Raw genomic sequence first — 14,528 nt, 5'->3', positions numbered from 1 at the left:
GCTCACACACTAAAATCTCATCAACGCTGACTGTAATCTATCAAACGTCTTGGTGTCTGCTCATCTGGAACTGATATTGATGGTGTATTGATGGTGTATTGATGGTTTTCTCAGCCTCTGGATTATCCCGTCGGTCAGAAGAGTAACCCTCTTCCTTTCCTGCGTAACCCCGACATCCTGGTGGGAGAGAACGACCTCACCGCCCTCAGTTACCTGCATGAACCTGCCGTCCTGCACAACCTGCGAGTTCGCTTCCTCGAGTCCAACCACATCTACACGTACTGCGGTTAGTCCCCGCTGATCTCTGATCGCTTATCAATAAATCAATAACTCAATAAAACAAGTCTGATGTGTGTACATGTGTGTTGATGTGTGTGTTCTTTAGGGATCGTACTGGTCGCCATCAACCCGTACGAGCAGCTGCAGATTTATGGCGAGGAGGTCATCAACGCCTACAGCGGACAGAACATGGGCGACATGGACCCTCACATATTCGCTGTGGCTGAAGAGGCGTACAAGCAGATGGGGAGGTCAGATCAATGTTCACGTGTGACAATGTGTTACATTACATTCATTAAGCAGTACAATAAGTACACACATACATACTTATTAGCTATTTTAAATACATGGTAGCTGGTATAAAAACACGCTAGCAGGTATAAATACACAGTGTAAACGGTATAAACACACGTCATCAGTATGAATGTGATGTGGTGTGTTGCTCTGCAGAGACGAGAGGAATCAGTCCATCATCGTCAGCGGAGAATCCGGAGCAGGGAAGACGGTTTCTGCGAAGTACGCCATGCGTTTCTTTGCCACAGTCGGAGGTTCAGCCAACGACACGAACGTGGAGGAGAAGGTGCTCGCATCCAGCCCCATCATGGAGGTGAGTGGTGCAGGGCGTATCCTCAGAGGAACCCGGGAGCCTGGACTCGTGTTAAACTGATGGTTCGTTCCCCTTCTGTCCATCAGGCCATTGGAAACGCCAAAACCACCCGGAATGACAACAGCAGTCGCTTTGGAAAGTACATCCAGATCGGTTTCAGCCGAAACTTCCACATCATCGGGGCCAACATGCGGACGTACCTGCTGGAGAAGTCTCGTGTGGTGTTCCAGGTGAGTCTGGCGAAGGTCAACAGGTGTGTTGACCTATTGAGACACTATTGTGTCTCAATAGTGTGTTATTGATCTATCCCACGTGATTGACAGGCGGAGGATGAGAGGAACTATCACATCTTCTATCAGCTCTGCGCCTCGGCCACTTTACCAGAGTTCAAAGACCTCGGCCTCAGTAAGTCTACGCACTCACCTGACCTCCTGACCTCCTGACCTGACCTCCTGACCCACGACCTGTTCTCTCTGTTCCAGCCAGCGCAGAAGCCTTCACCTACACGTCGTTAGGGGAGAACATCTTCATCGAGGGAGTGAACGACGCCGAGGACTTGAAGAAGACCAGAGAGGCGTTTACACTGCTGGGTGAGGACGGACAGGTCACTTCCTGGTGAAGTCAGGTCACTTCCTGGTGTAGTCAGGTCACTTCCTGTTGGAGTCATGTGTGTCTGTCTGTGATCTGCAGGTGTGAAGGAGAACAGTCAGAGCAACATCTTCAAAATAATGGCGTCCATCCTTCACCTGGGGAACGTGGAGATCTGCTCCGAGAGGGACGGAGAGTCGTGTCACATCTCGGTACGCCGCCTCCCACCGTGGCCACGGCCCGGTCCCGTGTCCCGGTCGTTCCCGGTCCTCTAACAGAACCTGTGCGTTGTGTGTTACAGAAGGACGACCCCCACCTGCAGCACTTCTGCAGGCTGCTGGGGGTAGAGCTGCAGCAGATGGAGCAGTGGCTCTGTCGCAGGAAGTTGGCCACCTCCTCCGAGACGTACGTGAAGACCATGTCCAGCAAACAGGCGACCAACGCCCGCGACGCGCTCGCCAAGCACATCTACGCTCGCATGTTCGACTGGATCGTGGAGCACATCAACATGTCCCTGCAGACGTCCGCCAAGCAGCACTCGTTCATCGGCGTCCTGGACATTTACGGGTACGAAGGAGAACCAGCAGCAAACTGAAATAAAACACAGAAATCTTACTTTGTGTTGTTGTTGTTCTTGTTGTGTAGTTGTGTTGTTGTTCTTGTTGTGTAGTTGTAGTTGTGTTGTTGTTGTTGTTGTGTTGTTTTTGTTGTGTAGTTGTTGTTGTGTTGTTGTTGTTGTGTTGTGTTCACCTCACTGTGTCTGAACGTCTGCAGGTTCGAGACGTTTGAGATCAACAGTTTTGAACAGTTCTGCATCAACTACGCCAACGAGAAACTTCAGCAGCAGTTTAACTCGGTGAGTCGTCGTCACGTCCTGATGTAAAGTCAGTGACCTGTCTGTGATCTGTCTGTGGTCTGTCTGTGATCTGTCTGTGGTCTGTCAGTGATCTGTCTATGGTCTGTCAGTGACCTGTCTGTGGTCTGTCTGTGACCTGTCTGTGGTCTGTCAGTGAGTGACCTGTCTGTGGTCTGTCAGTGACCTGTCTGTGGTCTGTCTGTGGTCTGTCTGTGGTCTGTCAGTGATCTGTCTATGGTCTGTCAGTGACCTGTCTGTGGTCTGTCTGTGACCTGTCTGTGGTCTGTCAGTGAGTGACCTGTCTGTGGTCTGTCAGTGACCTGTCTGTGGTCTGTCTGTGGTCTGTCAGTGAGTGACCTGTCTGTGGTCTGTCAGTGACCTGTCTGTGGTCTGTGCAGCATGTGTTTAAGTTGGAGCAGGAGGAGTACATGAAGGAGCAGATTCCCTGGACTCTGATCGACTTTTATGATAATCAGCCGTGTATCGATCTGATCGAGGCTCGACTCGGCGTCCTGGACCTGCTGGACGAGGAGTGTAAGGTAACGACGATACGATCTCAGATCCTCTTCTCGGGATCATGAGTTCATCTCAGCTCAACGACTCTTTTCCTCCTCGTGTCATTGAATCTTCTGCTCATCGTGGTTCCAGGTTCCGAAGGGAACGGACCTGAACTGGGCCCAGAAGCTCTACACACAGCACGGCAGCAGAGACCAGTTCCAGAAGCCTCGAATGTCCAACTCCTCCTTCATCATCATACACTTTGCTGACAAGGTGAGGACGCACACACGCACCGCACACACACACACGCACCACACAAACACGCACCACACAAACACACACACACACACACGCACACACACACACCACACACACGCACACGCACACACACACACGCACCACACAAACACGCACCACACAAACACACACACACACACCACACACACGCACACACACACACCACACACACGCACACACACACACACGCACCACACACACGCACACACACACACACGCACACACACCACACACACGCACACACACACACGCACCACACAAACACACACACACATGATGACGACCAGGCGATGATGTACTTCCTGTTCCCTGACAGGTGGAGTATCAGTGCGAAGGCTTCCTGGAGAAGAACCGCGACACGGTGTACGAGGAGCAGATCAACATCCTGAAGGCCAGTCAGGTGAGGTCAGAGGTCAGGTGAAGGAGCTGATCTCAGATCTGTGTGAGGTCAGACGTCAGAGGTCAGGTAAAGCAGCTGATGTCAGATCTGTGTAGTTTCAGCTCGTAGCGGATCTGTTCCACGAGAAGGGCGACGCCCCCTCCTCCAAGAGCTCCAGGGTGAACGTCCGCCCGGCAAAGCCGACGCCCCGAGGGCCCAACAAGGAGCACAGGAAGACCGTGGGACACCAGGTGAGCTCGGCGCCGCAGGATGCTGCCTGATGATGTCACACGACCGTTCACTGACATGTCTGTGTTTGATCCAGTTCCGCAGCTCTCTGCATCTCCTCATGGAGACGCTGAACGCCACCACGCCGCACTACGTCCGCTGCATCAAACCCAACGACGTCAAGGAGGCCTTCTCGTGAGTCCCGCCTCCTATTACTGACCTCATCACGTGAGGTCGGGGGTCAAGTGTGATCAGACAGGCAGGTCACAGACAGACAGTTTCACAGACAGACGGGTCAGATGACATCATCACATCACATAAACTGATGATTATTAAACTGATGATCATTAAACTGATGGTATTGATCCTGGTCGACGCTCCGAGCTCCAGCCTGTCGTGACTCAGACTGTGACTCTGTGTCCTGACGTCTCTCTGAGATGATGAGTCTCAGTCACATGTCGTGTTTGAGCTGGGACGTCCTGTCGGAGGATCTTAAAGTGATTCCTGTCTGTCTGCAGGTTCGACTCGAGGCGAGCGGTGCAGCAGCTCCGGGCGTGTGGCGTCCTGGAGACGATCAGGATCAGCGCCGCAGGATATCCGTCCAGGTGAGTCTCAGAGTCCTCGTCTCAGTCCAGACGCCTGATTCATCCTCATCAAACTTTTCTCTGGAGTCGAATAAGCTGAGGCACGTGACACAACTGTCACAGGATGGAAACAGATCCAAAAAGATTCTTTACATTCGGGCAGTTACTGTCGTTCTGTAACTGTTACTGTAACTGTTACTGTTAGTCCCAACACGAACACAGAAACGATCTCAAGACAAAGTGGCACAAGGGAATGTCAAGTCATTGTTTCCTGTCTCCAGGTGGACGTACCCGGACTTCTTCAGCAGGTATCGAGTGTTGATGAGGAAATCTGACGTGACGTCGTCCGACAAGAAGCAGGTTTGTAAGAACCTGCTGGAGATTCTCATCAAGGTGAGAGAACATTGTGTGTAATTATATTTATATATATTATTAACTCCTGTATGATCCATAACTGATCTGATCGCGTGACGAGTCGCTGACATCGATCTCTTCCTTTCACCTCCTCTCTCGCTCTGCGTCAGGATCCCGACATGTTCCAGTTCGGAAAGACGAAGATCTTCTTCCGGGCGGGTCAGGTGGCGTACCTGGAGAAGCTCCGCGCGGATAAGTTCCGCGCCGCCTGCATCAAGATCCAGAAGACAGTCCGAGGCTGGCTGCAGAGAGTTCGATACCAGAAGATCCAAAGGTTGGCCGTCACCCTGCAGAGATACGGCCGCGGATACCTGGCCCGCAGGTCGGTGGTGATGTCATCGCTTTGATTCATAAATAAGAGCTGATCACATTTAATAACTTCTATAAGTTTAATAACTGTATGAACCGATGGTTTTCCTCAGACACGCTGAGTTCCTGCGTCGCACTCGAGCGGCACTCGTCTGTCAGAAACAGTTCCGCATGGTGAGAGACAGACGGGCCTTTCTGAGAGTGAGACAGGCGGTCGTCACCATCCAGGCGCACGCCAGAGGGATGTTCACCCGCAGGATCTACTGGGAGGTAGAACCACACACACACACACACACACACACACACACACACACACACACACACACACACACACACACACACTCTCACGTGACCTGTGAATCAGACGCTGAACGTCTCCAGTTAAAGAGGAATGTGTGAACGTCTCCTCAGTTCCTCCTGCACCACAAGGCCATGATCATCCAGCGGTGCGTCCGCGGCTGGCTGCAGAGGAAGAAGTTCAGACGGGCGCGAAACGCCGCCATCATCATCCAGTGTGGGTTCAGACGCACGCACGCGAAGAAGGAACTCAAACAGCTGAAGATCGAGGCTCGGTCAGCCCAGCACCTGAAGAACCTCAACTCTGGGATGGAGAACAAGATCGTCCAGCTGCAGAGGAAGATCGACGACCAGGTACAGTACGACGAGCTGAATACTGCAGTACTACTGCAGTATTCTACTTCTGACCTCTGACCTGTGTTTTCCTCTTCCAGTCCAAAGAGCTCCGGACTCAGAATGAGCAGCTGAAGGTGGTGAACGTCGGTCTGGGCTCCGAGGTCAACAAGCTGCAGAAGCAGCTGGAGCAGGTCAGGGGTCAGCGCGGCGACAGTGGTCAGCTGACGTCGCTGCAGGAGGAGCTGGAGCGTCTGAGGGCGGAGCTACAGGAGGCGCACGCCCACAGGAAGCGGCTGGAGGAGGAGCACGGCAGCGAGAAGCTCGACCTGCAGCAGGTGACGAGAGGAGGGAGACCCTGGTGGTCGGGTCGTGATGTGATGATCTCATTTGACCTGTCTGTCTGTGACCTGTCTGTCTGTGACCTGTCTGTCTGTGACCTCAGAGGGTGAAGGAGCTGGAGACAGAAAACTCTCTGCTGAAGAGCGAGAAGGAAGAACTGAACCAGAGGATCCGCCAGAAGGAGAAGATCTCAGCAGGTGAGAACATGGTTCTGTCCCGATGTTTATTGTAAAGTTCAACTTCTCCACTAGATGTCACTGCAGCCGTTAGTAACACTGGTGTGTGTGTGTGTGTGTGTGTGTGTGTGTGTGTGTGTGTGTGTGTGTGTGTGTGTGTGTGTGTGTGTGTGTGTGTGTGTGTGTGTGTGTGTGTGTGTGTGTGTGTGTGTGTGTGTGTGTGTGTGTGTGTGTGTGTGTGTGTGTGTGTCAGAGGACGGCAGCAGTCGAGAGGTGTCTCTGCAGAAGGAGCTGGACTTGGAGCGGCAGCGGTACCAGAACCAGCTCAAAGAGTTCTCCAGACTGGAGCAGAGATGCGAGAACCTGAAGGAGGAGCTGTCCCTGAGCAAGGTGACCTCTGACCGTCTGTGTCAAAGCATATTACAGTTATTATAGTTTAGAAATGTCCATCCGTTTGTATGAGGGAGACTCAATCCTCTCTCCCTCCATCACGCTCCAGTTTCACCCGGGTCACCGGAGGAACCCGTCCAATCAGAGCAGCCTGGAGTCGGACTCCAACTACCCGTCTGTCTCCACGTCGGAGGTGGGAGACACGGAGGACGCGGTCCAGCTGGTGGAGGTGAGTCTGGTTCTGTCTCCTCTCGTCTCAGAACATTAAATATGAGATGTGTCATATAGATATGAATGATGTCAATCAGATATGAGAGGAGGTTATGTGTGTAACCTTGTGTGGTTTCAGGAGTTGGGCGTGGAGAAAGCAGCGATGGACATCAGTCTGTTCATGAAGCTGCAGAAACGAGTCCGTGAGCTAGAGCAGGAGAGGAAGAGGCTGCAAAGCAGCGTGGACAAGATGGAGGAGGTCACCAAACGCAGGGTGAGGACAGAATCATCTGACCCCTGACCGCTGACCCCTGACCCCTCCACACTGACGCTTTTCTCTTGTCCTTTGTCAGGGCTCCGAGGCCAAGAGTCCCACCTCCGAGCGGGAAACTGCAGATCTGGCCTACGATAATCTCAAGGTACAAAACTGACACTCAGATTAAAATCACTGAAACTGACTCATATATATATTTTTATGTGTATATATATATATATATATATATATATATATATATATATATACTGTGGCCCCGTCCCTGTGTGATGATCTGATCTGGTTGATGTAATCTGATCTGCAGCGACAGGAGCTGGAGTCGGAGAACAAGAAACTGAAGAACGACCTGAACGTGTTGAGGAAGTCCATCTCCGAGCGCGCGGCTCAGAACAACTCGTCCAACGAGCTGCAGGACGGATACAACGTGCTGCTCAGTCAGCTGAGAGCAGCCAATGAGGAGCTGGACGCTCGCAAGGAGGAAGTGATCATCCTCAAGACTCAGATCGTCAGCAACGCCCAGCGACAGGAGATGAACCAGCAGCAGGTGAGACGACGATCATGGAGACTATCTGTCGTCAGAACAGTGACGAGGAGAAACATCAACATCATATCATCTGCTTGTCATCACAATATATAATCTATCATGATAATATATAACATATTATCATGATAATCAGGTGTGTTGACACTTCTGATGAGTTTAAACATGGAAACTCTTAAAAGTAAACCACAGCATCGTCTGTTTGTGTAACTGCAGATACTTTGATCTAAACTGTCACTCGCTCCTGAACCAATCAGACGGTGACGTCACAGACAGTAATAATCTAATAACAAAGAGTAAAGTGGCCCAGGACATGAGGCCTGTGGGACACCTTCACCCACAGTCACGGTCAGAACATGAAGCCTGTTGGAGCCTCACAGCTGCTACAGAACCAGATGACAGGTCACAGGTCACAGGTCACTGGACCGGGCCTGATGGTTCTGCTCGTTCAGGAAGCTTCAGTAACACTCAGTGTTCCCTGTGTTTCAGCAGAGTAACAATGTTCCTGGGGTTCCTGAGATTCCTGAGGACAAAGACGAGGCTGTCAGAGCCTATCAGGGACTGACGGAGGCCAAGAGGTCAGTGACACCATCATGTCTCTTCTGTAGGCCACACCTGTCAGTTAGGGTCTTCACATCTGTATCTTAAAGACTCATTTCTAAACTGTCTGTCTCTCTCTGCATGTCTGTCTCTCTGGGGACAGACAGCAGGACAGCTGGTATGTGAATGAAGATGGAGAGTTGTCGTTGGCGTATCAGGGCCTCAAACAAGTTGCCAGGTTTCACTTCTTCTTCTCTTTTCTGTTTCCAACTGTTCACTGAGACTGTAGTTTCCTCACAGGACACATGAAGGCGCTGTGTGTGTGTGTGTGTGTGTGTGTGTGTGTGTGTGTGTGTGTGTGTGTGTGTGTGTGTGTGTGTGTGTGTGTGTGTGTGTGTGTGTGTGTGTGTGTGTGTGTGTGTGTGTGTGTGTGTGTGTGTGTGTGTGTGTGTGTGTGTGTGTGTGTGTGTGTGTGTGTGTGTGTGTGTGTGTGTGTGTGGACGCGTCACTGTAAATGATCTTCGACTAAAAACTGTGATTTACTGAAGATATTGAACTTTGTCTCTCATATGGTTCATTTTAGAGTTTATCTAATGTTCATATTTTCCTCCTCTTCCTCTTCTTCCTCCTTCTCCTCCTCCTCTTCTTCCTCCTCCTCATACTCCTCCTCCTCTTCTTCCTCCTCCTCCTCCTCATCCTCCTCCTCATCTCCTTCCTCCTCCTCCTCCTCATCCTCCTCCTCCTCTTCTTCCTCCTCCTCATACTCCTCCTCCCCTTCTTCCTCCTCCTCCTCCTCATCCTCCTCCTCATCTCCTTCCTCCTCCTCCTCCTCCTCATCCTCCTCCTCTTCCTCCTCCTCCTCACCCTCCTCCTCCTCCTCCTCATCCTCCTCCTCTTCCTCCTCCTCCTCCTTCCTCATCCTCCTCTTCCTCCTCATCCTCCTCCTCCTCTTCTTCCTCCTCCTCCTCCTTCCTCATCCTCCTCATCATCCTCCTCCACCTCTTCTTCCTCCTCCTCCTCCTCGTCATCCTCCTCCACCTCTTCTTCCTCCTCCTCCTCATCCTCCTCCTCCTCCTCCTCTTCCTCCTCCTCCTCCTTCCTCATCCTCCTCTTCCTCCTCTTCCTCCTCCTCCTCACCCTCCTCCTCCTCCTCCTCATCCTCCTCCTCTTCCTCCTCCTCCTCCTTCCTCATCCTCCTCTTCCTCCTCATCCTCCTCCTCCTCTTCTTCCTCCTCCTCCTCCTTCCTCATCCTCCTCATCATCCTCCTCCACCTCTTCTTCCTCCTCCTCCTCCTCGTCATCCTCCTCCACCTCTTCTTCCTCCTCCTCCTCATCCTCCTCCTCCTCCTCCTCTTCCTCCTCCTCCTCCTTCCTCATCCTCCTCTTCCTCCTCATCCTCCTCCTCCTCTTCTTCCTCCTCCTCCTCCTTCCTCATCCTCCTCATCATCCTCCTCCACCTCTTCTTCCTTCTCCTCCTCATCCTCCTCCTCCTCTTCTTCCTCCTCCTCAGGCTGTTGGAGGCGCAGCTGCAGTCTCAGACCCGTCAGCACTCAGATGAGTTGGAGGCTCTACACACTCAGATCGAGCTTCTGAAGTTGGACATCGAGAAGAAGCAGGAGATCCTGAACTACACCAGCTCCTTGTCTCCTGAGGCTCAGGTGGAGTTCAGTGTCCAGCAGGAGATCACACGCCTCACCAACGACAACCTGGTGAGGACACGCACACAAACACACACACACAGGAGAAAACACAGACACACACACACTTGTCTTGTGATGTCAGTGTGTGTTTCCTGGTCCTGCAGGACCTCAAGGAGCTGGTGGAGAAACTGGAGAAGAACGAGAGGAAACTGAAGAAGCAGCTCAGGATCTACATGAAGAAGGTCCAGGAGTTAGAGGGTGAGAAGACAAGATGGACGCTGCTGAGAGTGTCTCATATCTCATATCTCCCTGTGTGCAGAAGTCTCATGTCTCATATCTCATATTTCAGCCTCTCAGGCTGCAGCTCTGAGCAGGAGGTCCAGACCTGAGCTGAGTCGTCAGGTCACTGTCCAGAGGAAAGAGAAGGACTTTGAGGGAATGTTGGAGTTTTACAAGGAGGACGAAGCTCTGCTGGTCAAGACCCTGATCACTGGTGAGACACGATCAGTAACAAAACTCTTCATATAGACAATCAATGACTGTTCATATAGACGATCAATGACTGTTCATATAGACATTCAATAACTGTTCATATAGACGATCAATGAGTGTTCATATAGACGATCAATGACTGTTCATATAGACGATCAATGAGTGTTCATATAGACAATAACTGTTCATATAGACATTCAATAACTGTTCATATAGACGATCAATGACTGTTCATATAGACGATCAATGACTGTTCATATAGACGATCAATGACTGTTCATATAGACGATCAATAACTGTTCATATAGACATTCAATAACTGTTCATATAGACGATCAATGACTGTTCATATAGACGATCAATGACTGTTCATATAGACGATCAATAACTGTTCATATAGACGATCAATGACTGTTCATATAGACGATCAATAACTGTTCATATAGACGATCAATGACTGTTCATATAGACGATCAGTGCCGTAGTCTGACTGTCAGATTCAAATGAAATGTGTTTTCAGACATGAAGCCCGGCTCAGTGTCGGCGACCGTCCCCTGCCTCCCGGCCTACATCCTGTTCATGTGCATCCGCCACGCCGACTACGTCAACGACGACCAGAAGGTGGAGTCTCTACTCACGTCCGCCATCAACGCCATCAAGAAGGTTCTGAAGGTGAGTCACTCGTCGGCTCCGCCCCCGTCTGTGAGCCGTGTTCCGGAACCGTGTGTTGGCGTCTGAACATTACTTCCTTTGTGTTGGCGTCTGAACATTACTTCCTTTGTGTTGGCGTCTGAACATTACTTCCTGTGTGTTGGCGTCTGAACATTACTTCCTGTGTGTTGGCGTGTGAACGTTACTTCCCGTGTGTTGGCGTCTGAACATTACTTCCTTTGTGTTGGCGTCTGAACATTACTTCCTGTGTGTTGGCGTGTGAACGTTACTTCCCGTGTGTTGGCGTCTGAACATTACTTCCTGTGTGTTGGCGTCTGAACATTACTTCCTGTGTGTTGGCGTCTGAACATTACTTCCTGTGTGTTGGCGTGTGAACGTTACTTCCCGTGTGTTGGCGTCTGAACATTACTTCCTTTGTGTTGGCGTCTGAACATTACTTCCTGTGTGTTGGCGTGTGAACGTTACTTCCCGTGTGTTGGCGTCTGAACATTACTTCCTTTGTGTTGGCGTCTGAACATTACTTCCTGTGTGTTGGCGTGTGAACGTTACTTCCCGTGTGTTGGCGTCTGAACATTACTTCCCGTGTGTTGGCGTCTAAACATTACTTTCTGTGTGCAGAAGAACAGCGAGGACTTTGAGACAACGTCCTTCTGGCTCGCCAACACCAGTCGTCTGCTCCACTGCCTGAAGCAGTACAGCGGTGACGAGGTGCGACGCGCTTCACTATGATAGGTCCGAGCGTGATACGGTCCAGAACTTAACGTGCTCTGGTTTCTCCTGCAGGCGTTCATGACCCAGAACACGAGCAAACAAAACGAACACTGTCTGAAGAACTTCGACCTGGCGGAGTATCGACAGGTTCTGAGCGATCTGTCGATCCAGATCTACCAACAGCTCATCAAGGTGTCGGAGGGAACCATCCAGCCTATGATCGGTGAGGCCACGCCCACAACATGACCCGCCACACGACCCGTCACAGCTGTACACGGAAATACAGGAAGAGTCAGCGTCCAGTGTGTAGGGCCACACGACCTGGTTCTCTGAGGTTCTCTCATGTTCTCTGAGGTTCTCTCATGTTCTCTGAGGTTCTCTCATGTTCTCTGAGGTTCTCTGTGGTACATTAGAATGAACAGAACATCTCTGGATGTTGTTGGACACACGTCACCTCGGCCTCTGGGAGGTTTTGATGAATTGTGAATGTAAATATGCCGATGACAGTGATGTGTTGGTCTCTGTCCCCAGTGTCGGCCATGTTGGAGAGCGAGAGCATCCCCAGCCTGGCGGGCGTGAAGCCAATGGGCTATAGGAACCGTTCATCCAGCATGGACACGGAGGGTGGCGGCCCCAGCAGCTACACCCTGGAGGCACTGATCCGTCAACTGGGACAGTTTCACAGCATCATGAGGGACCACGGCCTGGACCCCGAGATCGTGGGTCAGGTGGTCCGACAGCTGTTCCACTGCATCAACGCCGTTACCCTCAACAACCTGCTGCTGCGCAAGGACGTCTGCTCCTGGAGCACCGGCATGCAACTCAGGTACCGTCCACTTCCTGTGTCTCTGGTCCACACCACTTCCTGTGTCTCTGGTCCACACCACTTCCTGTGTCTCTGGTCCACACCACTTCCTGTGTCCCTGGTTCACACCACTTCCTGTCTCTCTGAGTCTCTGAGTCTCTGAGTCTCTGTCTCCGTCTCAGGTACAACACCAGTCAGATGGAGGAGTGGCTCAGGGCAAACAACTTGTACCAGAGTAAAGCTGCAGCGACTCTGGAGTCGATCATTCAGGCGGCTCAGCTGCTGCAGGTGAAGAAGAAGACGTCTCAGGACGCTGAGGCCATCTGCTCGCTGTGCTCCGCCCTCACCACGCAGCAGGTGAGTCACATGACACACACACACACACGTGACACACGTGACACACACGACACACACGTGACCTGAGCCGTGACGCGTGCTGATGTGCGTCTCGTCTCCTGTAGATCGTGAAGGTTCTGAATCTCTACACGCCGCTCAACGAGTTTGAGGAAAGAGTCACGGTGTCGTTCATCAGAACCATCCAGGTGAGGGTCACCGCCACCAACCCAGCTGAGTGCCGCGGAGCCTGTGTGTTGCATCATGGGTAACTTGATGATCTGTCATGTAACTTAATGACATCAGTGTCTTCTTGTGTCTTCACGTGTCCAGAATCGTCTTCAGGAGAGAAACGATCCTCTGCAGTTGCTGGTCGACACCAAACACACTTTCCCTGTCCTCTTCCCCTACACTCCGTCGGCGCTCAGCCTGGAGACGCTGCACATCCCCGCCTCCCTTGGCCTGGACTTCCTCATCAGGGTCTGACGTCTCTGTGGGGCCGGGGGGTGGGGGTACGTACAGCGGTGTGGTCGCCCCGCCCCCAAGTGGTCGCCCTCTGCGTTTGATTTCTGACTGTATAAACACTTTCAGGCTCATTAACTAACGAACAGTCGCTGGACAAGCGTCTCCGTGGGACAGAGAGAAAGACCAACGTGTCCTTGAGGATGAGGAAGGTCAGTGAAGTGTCAGAAAGCTCAGGGAGTTCAGAGAAACACTATTAAAAACCAGACTGACTCATGAACTGTCAGTGACATTTATCTTTGTTCAGATACACAGTGTGTTCAGGTTCCTGTAGGAAGACGTCTGACTCAATGTAACAGTTTCATGAGCAACCTTTTTAAAACATTATATTATATGATAAATTATGATTCATACCTGTACAGTGGTTTTTAATAACTTGTCAAAGTTTAAATGTGATTCGTGTTTAATAATTTGACTCTTTGATCAGAGATTATTGATCATGATATTGTTTCCACTGGTCATGTCTGTGTTTACGTCTCATTGGTCAGTCGGGGTCTGGTCCTGATTGGAAAGTTTAAATTGTGGGTGTGGCTCCTCGTCTGTTTAAAGCTAAGATGGCATCACAGGAAGTGAAAAGGAGGGAGAACAGCTGGTGAACTGGTCTGATCGTCCAGCTGATCTCGTCTCTGTGACGACGACGTGTTGTTGTTTTTTAAATCAAAATCAATGAAATTCTTTTTCCGTTCAGTGATCAGATTCTTATTGATCTTATCCTGACGTCACTGAGCTTTTCTCACTTATGTTTGTTGGCAGATATGAATCTAGTTTTCTTTTTATATTTCTGTGGAAAATTCTTGGATATTTTCTATTGTTTGTGTGATTCTCGGATTTATTACTAAATTAGACGAGACACCGATCTGACCTCTGACCTCCAATGATCTGTGACACTACTTCTCACTCTGTATGTTCAGAGGGCAAATATGTAATAAAGACGACGTCGACGTGTTTGTGATGTTTGAAAAGTTATTGTTATGTTTCATAATCAGAACGTCCATGAGACAAATCATCAGTTGAACTTTACTTTATTCCAGAAACATCAACATTTATGTTAATGATGGATCATTTTAATTATTGATTTCAGAAAATATATATTTGGTAAATGACGTAACTAATGTTTTGTTGATTTCTAACTGACGTCGCAGCTGTTGACTGACGCTCTGCTGCTCTGTCAGGTCAAGTTGAGTCAATGCAAAACATGTTCTGCATCAAAA

The 14,528-nt window shown here is 50.6% G+C and overlaps 1 protein-coding gene across 5 annotated transcripts in view; it reads left to right on the top strand.

Annotated features, from left to right (window-relative positions):
* The window catches only part of myo5b (myosin VB), a 21,185-nt gene extending 6,921 nt beyond the window's left edge, over nucleotides 1-14,264 (top strand). For 2 of the 5 annotated variants that reach the window (XM_035609107.2, XM_035609109.2), the window contains exons 3-40: nucleotides 115-286; nucleotides 386-530; nucleotides 730-886; nucleotides 973-1,116; nucleotides 1,210-1,291; nucleotides 1,369-1,476; nucleotides 1,577-1,686; nucleotides 1,776-2,041; nucleotides 2,249-2,330; nucleotides 2,729-2,869; nucleotides 2,979-3,101; nucleotides 3,442-3,525; nucleotides 3,621-3,755; nucleotides 3,830-3,927; nucleotides 4,251-4,337; nucleotides 4,598-4,709; nucleotides 4,841-5,052; nucleotides 5,153-5,309; nucleotides 5,451-5,690; nucleotides 5,771-6,007; nucleotides 6,115-6,208; nucleotides 6,441-6,577; nucleotides 6,687-6,806; nucleotides 6,927-7,061; nucleotides 7,141-7,206; nucleotides 7,366-7,605; nucleotides 8,092-8,180; nucleotides 8,306-8,380; nucleotides 9,653-9,851; nucleotides 9,947-10,040; nucleotides 10,132-10,275; nucleotides 10,795-10,946; nucleotides 11,565-11,654; nucleotides 11,730-11,880; nucleotides 12,189-12,483; nucleotides 12,645-12,819; nucleotides 12,924-13,004; nucleotides 13,129-14,264. In XM_035609107.2, coding sequence (XP_035465000.1) covers nucleotides 115-286; nucleotides 386-530; nucleotides 730-886; nucleotides 973-1,116; nucleotides 1,210-1,291; nucleotides 1,369-1,476; nucleotides 1,577-1,686; nucleotides 1,776-2,041; nucleotides 2,249-2,330; nucleotides 2,729-2,869; nucleotides 2,979-3,101; nucleotides 3,442-3,525; nucleotides 3,621-3,755; nucleotides 3,830-3,927; nucleotides 4,251-4,337; nucleotides 4,598-4,709; nucleotides 4,841-5,052; nucleotides 5,153-5,309; nucleotides 5,451-5,690; nucleotides 5,771-6,007; nucleotides 6,115-6,208; nucleotides 6,441-6,577; nucleotides 6,687-6,806; nucleotides 6,927-7,061; nucleotides 7,141-7,206; nucleotides 7,366-7,605; nucleotides 8,092-8,180; nucleotides 8,306-8,380; nucleotides 9,653-9,851; nucleotides 9,947-10,040; nucleotides 10,132-10,275; nucleotides 10,795-10,946; nucleotides 11,565-11,654; nucleotides 11,730-11,880; nucleotides 12,189-12,483; nucleotides 12,645-12,819; nucleotides 12,924-13,004; nucleotides 13,129-13,281 — 5,382 coding nt within the window. In that variant the 3' untranslated portion in view covers nucleotides 13,282-14,264. The remainder of the gene's footprint in view (nucleotides 1-114; nucleotides 287-385; nucleotides 531-729; nucleotides 887-972; nucleotides 1,117-1,209; nucleotides 1,292-1,368; nucleotides 1,477-1,576; nucleotides 1,687-1,775; nucleotides 2,042-2,248; nucleotides 2,331-2,728; nucleotides 2,870-2,978; nucleotides 3,102-3,441; nucleotides 3,526-3,620; nucleotides 3,756-3,829; nucleotides 3,928-4,250; nucleotides 4,338-4,597; nucleotides 4,710-4,840; nucleotides 5,053-5,152; nucleotides 5,310-5,450; nucleotides 5,691-5,770; nucleotides 6,008-6,114; nucleotides 6,209-6,440; nucleotides 6,578-6,686; nucleotides 6,807-6,926; nucleotides 7,062-7,140; nucleotides 7,207-7,365; nucleotides 7,606-8,091; nucleotides 8,181-8,305; nucleotides 8,381-9,652; nucleotides 9,852-9,946; nucleotides 10,041-10,131; nucleotides 10,276-10,794; nucleotides 10,947-11,564; nucleotides 11,655-11,729; nucleotides 11,881-12,188; nucleotides 12,484-12,644; nucleotides 12,820-12,923; nucleotides 13,005-13,128) is intronic. The other 3 variants (XM_035609108.2, XM_035609111.2, XM_035609110.2) reach the window with 3 other exon arrangements.
* The last annotated feature ends 264 nt before the right edge of the window (nucleotides 14,265-14,528 follow it).

The sequence above is a fragment of the Scophthalmus maximus genome, chromosome 20 (assembly GCF_022379125.1).
Source record: "Scophthalmus maximus strain ysfricsl-2021 chromosome 20, ASM2237912v1, whole genome shotgun sequence".
Lineage (NCBI taxonomy): Eukaryota > Metazoa > Chordata > Actinopteri > Pleuronectiformes > Scophthalmidae > Scophthalmus > Scophthalmus maximus.
Note: the sequence above shows the minus strand (reverse complement) of the source record. Positions and strands in the feature narration are given on the sequence as shown.